The sequence below is a fragment of the Cariama cristata genome, unplaced genomic scaffold, assembly GCF_000690535.1.
Source record: "Cariama cristata isolate BGI_N322 unplaced genomic scaffold, ASM69053v1 Scaffold43140, whole genome shotgun sequence".
In the NCBI taxonomy this organism is placed as follows: Eukaryota; Metazoa; Chordata; class Aves; order Cariamiformes; family Cariamidae; genus Cariama; species Cariama cristata.
Genome location: NW_009597135.1, coordinates 1 through 1,794, shown reverse-complemented (window position 1 = coordinate 1,794; position 1,794 = coordinate 1). Strand labels below are relative to the sequence as shown.

The 1,794-nt window shown below is 53.5% G+C and overlaps 1 protein-coding gene across 1 annotated transcript; it reads left to right on the top strand.

Moving 5' to 3' along the window:
- Positions 1–657: 657 nt before the first annotated feature.
- On the top strand, positions 658–1,789 carry LOC104168223 (RNA-binding protein FUS-like; the record flags this gene model as incomplete). The annotated part of the gene is made up of 4 exons (XM_009708743.1): positions 658–764; positions 1,293–1,422; positions 1,507–1,608; positions 1,709–1,789. Coding segments are annotated over 4 exons (420 nt in total), but the record flags the coding sequence as incomplete, so codon positions are not given.
- Between the last annotated feature and the right edge of the window lie 5 nt (positions 1,790–1,794).

The following is a 1,794-nucleotide window of genomic DNA, read 5'->3' as shown; positions in this document are numbered from 1 at the left end:
GGATTAATTGGGGAAGAGTATTGGGGCTTATGAGGGGGATTAATTGGACTAATAAGAGGAAAATTGGGGGCTGATGAGGAAAGGGATTAATTAGAGTAAGAGGAGGATTATTTGGGTTAATGAGAGGGAAGGGTAGTAATTGCAGCTCATGAAGGGGAAGAGAATCAGGCAGCTAATGAGGGGGAAGGGGATTAATTGGGGATCTAAGGGGGGGAAAGAAGATTGAGTCTGGGGGGAAGATCAATTGGGGATAATTAATTTGGGTTAATGAGGGGGGAAGAGGATTAGTTGGGGCTCATGAGTGGGAGAAGGATTAATTGGGGGCTGATGGGCAAGGGGGTTAATTAGGGAGCTAATGAGGGGGAAGATGATTAATTGGGGGCTAATGAGGGGGAAGAAGTTTAATTGTGGGTGTTAATGAGGGGATTGGATTAATTGGGCTGAAGAGGGGAAGAGGATTAGTTGGACTAATGGGGAAAGATGCTAATGAGGCTGTTAAGGGGAAAGGGGTTAACGGTAGGGCAGGGGTAATGAGGTGATGAAGGGGCTAACGAGGATGGGTTAACGAGGTGCTGAGGGGGTTAGTGAGGGAGGAGGAGGGATAGGTGGCTAATGAGGACTAACGAAGACCGGTGCTAACGAGCTCTCTGCCCGCAGGCGAGCAGGATAACTCAGACAACAACACCATCTTCGTGCAGGGGCTGGGCGAGAATGTCACCATCGAGTCGGTGGCCGACTACTTCAAGCAGATCGGCATCATTAAGGTGAGGCGTGTCCTTGGCGTGGTGTGCTGTGTGCTTAGTGTGTCCTTAGCATGTTGTGGGGTCGGTAGCATGCCCATAGCATGTTGTGATGCCCCTGGTGTGTCCTTAGCGTGTTTGTAGTGTATTGTGGTGGTGTCCTTAGCATGTCTTCATGTGGTTGCAGTTTTAGCGTGTTGTGGGGGTGTCTGTAGGATGTCCTTAGCATGCATTGATCTATCCTTAACATGCCCTTAGCGCGGTGTTGTGGTGCCCTTAGCATGTTTCGGGATTGTCTGTAGTATGTTGTGGGGGTGTGCATAGCATGTCGTTAGCATGTTGTCTCCTTAGGGTGGTGTGGTTTCATTGGCGTGTCCTTAGCATGTTGTGTATTGTCCTCAGCGTGTCCTTCACATGTATGTCCTTAGCATGTCCTCATATTTCACCCCAACACCAACCCACGGGGCCCACCCTCAATCCCCTCACCCTTGCCATCTCCCCTTCTCCTTAGTGTGTTCTTAGCATGTCCCTAACGTGTCCTCGCCCCCTTAGACCAACAAAAAGACGGGGCAGCCCATGATCAACCTCTACACGGACCGTGAGACCGGCAAACTGAAGGGGGAGGCCACGGTCTCCTTCGACGACCCCCCCTCCGCCAAAGCCGCCATCGACTGGTTCGACGGTATGACCCCGCTCCTCCCCTACCCCCTCCAATTCCCTGCCCCTCAAACCAACCAAGTTTTGGGTTGAATTCTCCCATTTTTAGGCAAAGAATTTTCCGGCAACCCCATCAAGGTTTCCTTTGCCACTCGCCGTGCTGACTTCAACCGTGGCGGCGGAGGCGGGCGAGGCGGCCGCGGGCGGGGAGGTGAGCGAGCAAACGAGCGTGTGCCGTTGTGGGGGAGCCCCAAAATCCTCCTCCACCCCAAAATCATCCTTTTTCATCCCAAAAATATCGCCTCCCGCAGGTCCCATGGGGCGTGGCGGTTTTGGCGGCGGCAACAGTGGCTCCGGTGGTGGCAACCGGGGCGGCTTCCCCAGTGGCGGTGGCGGC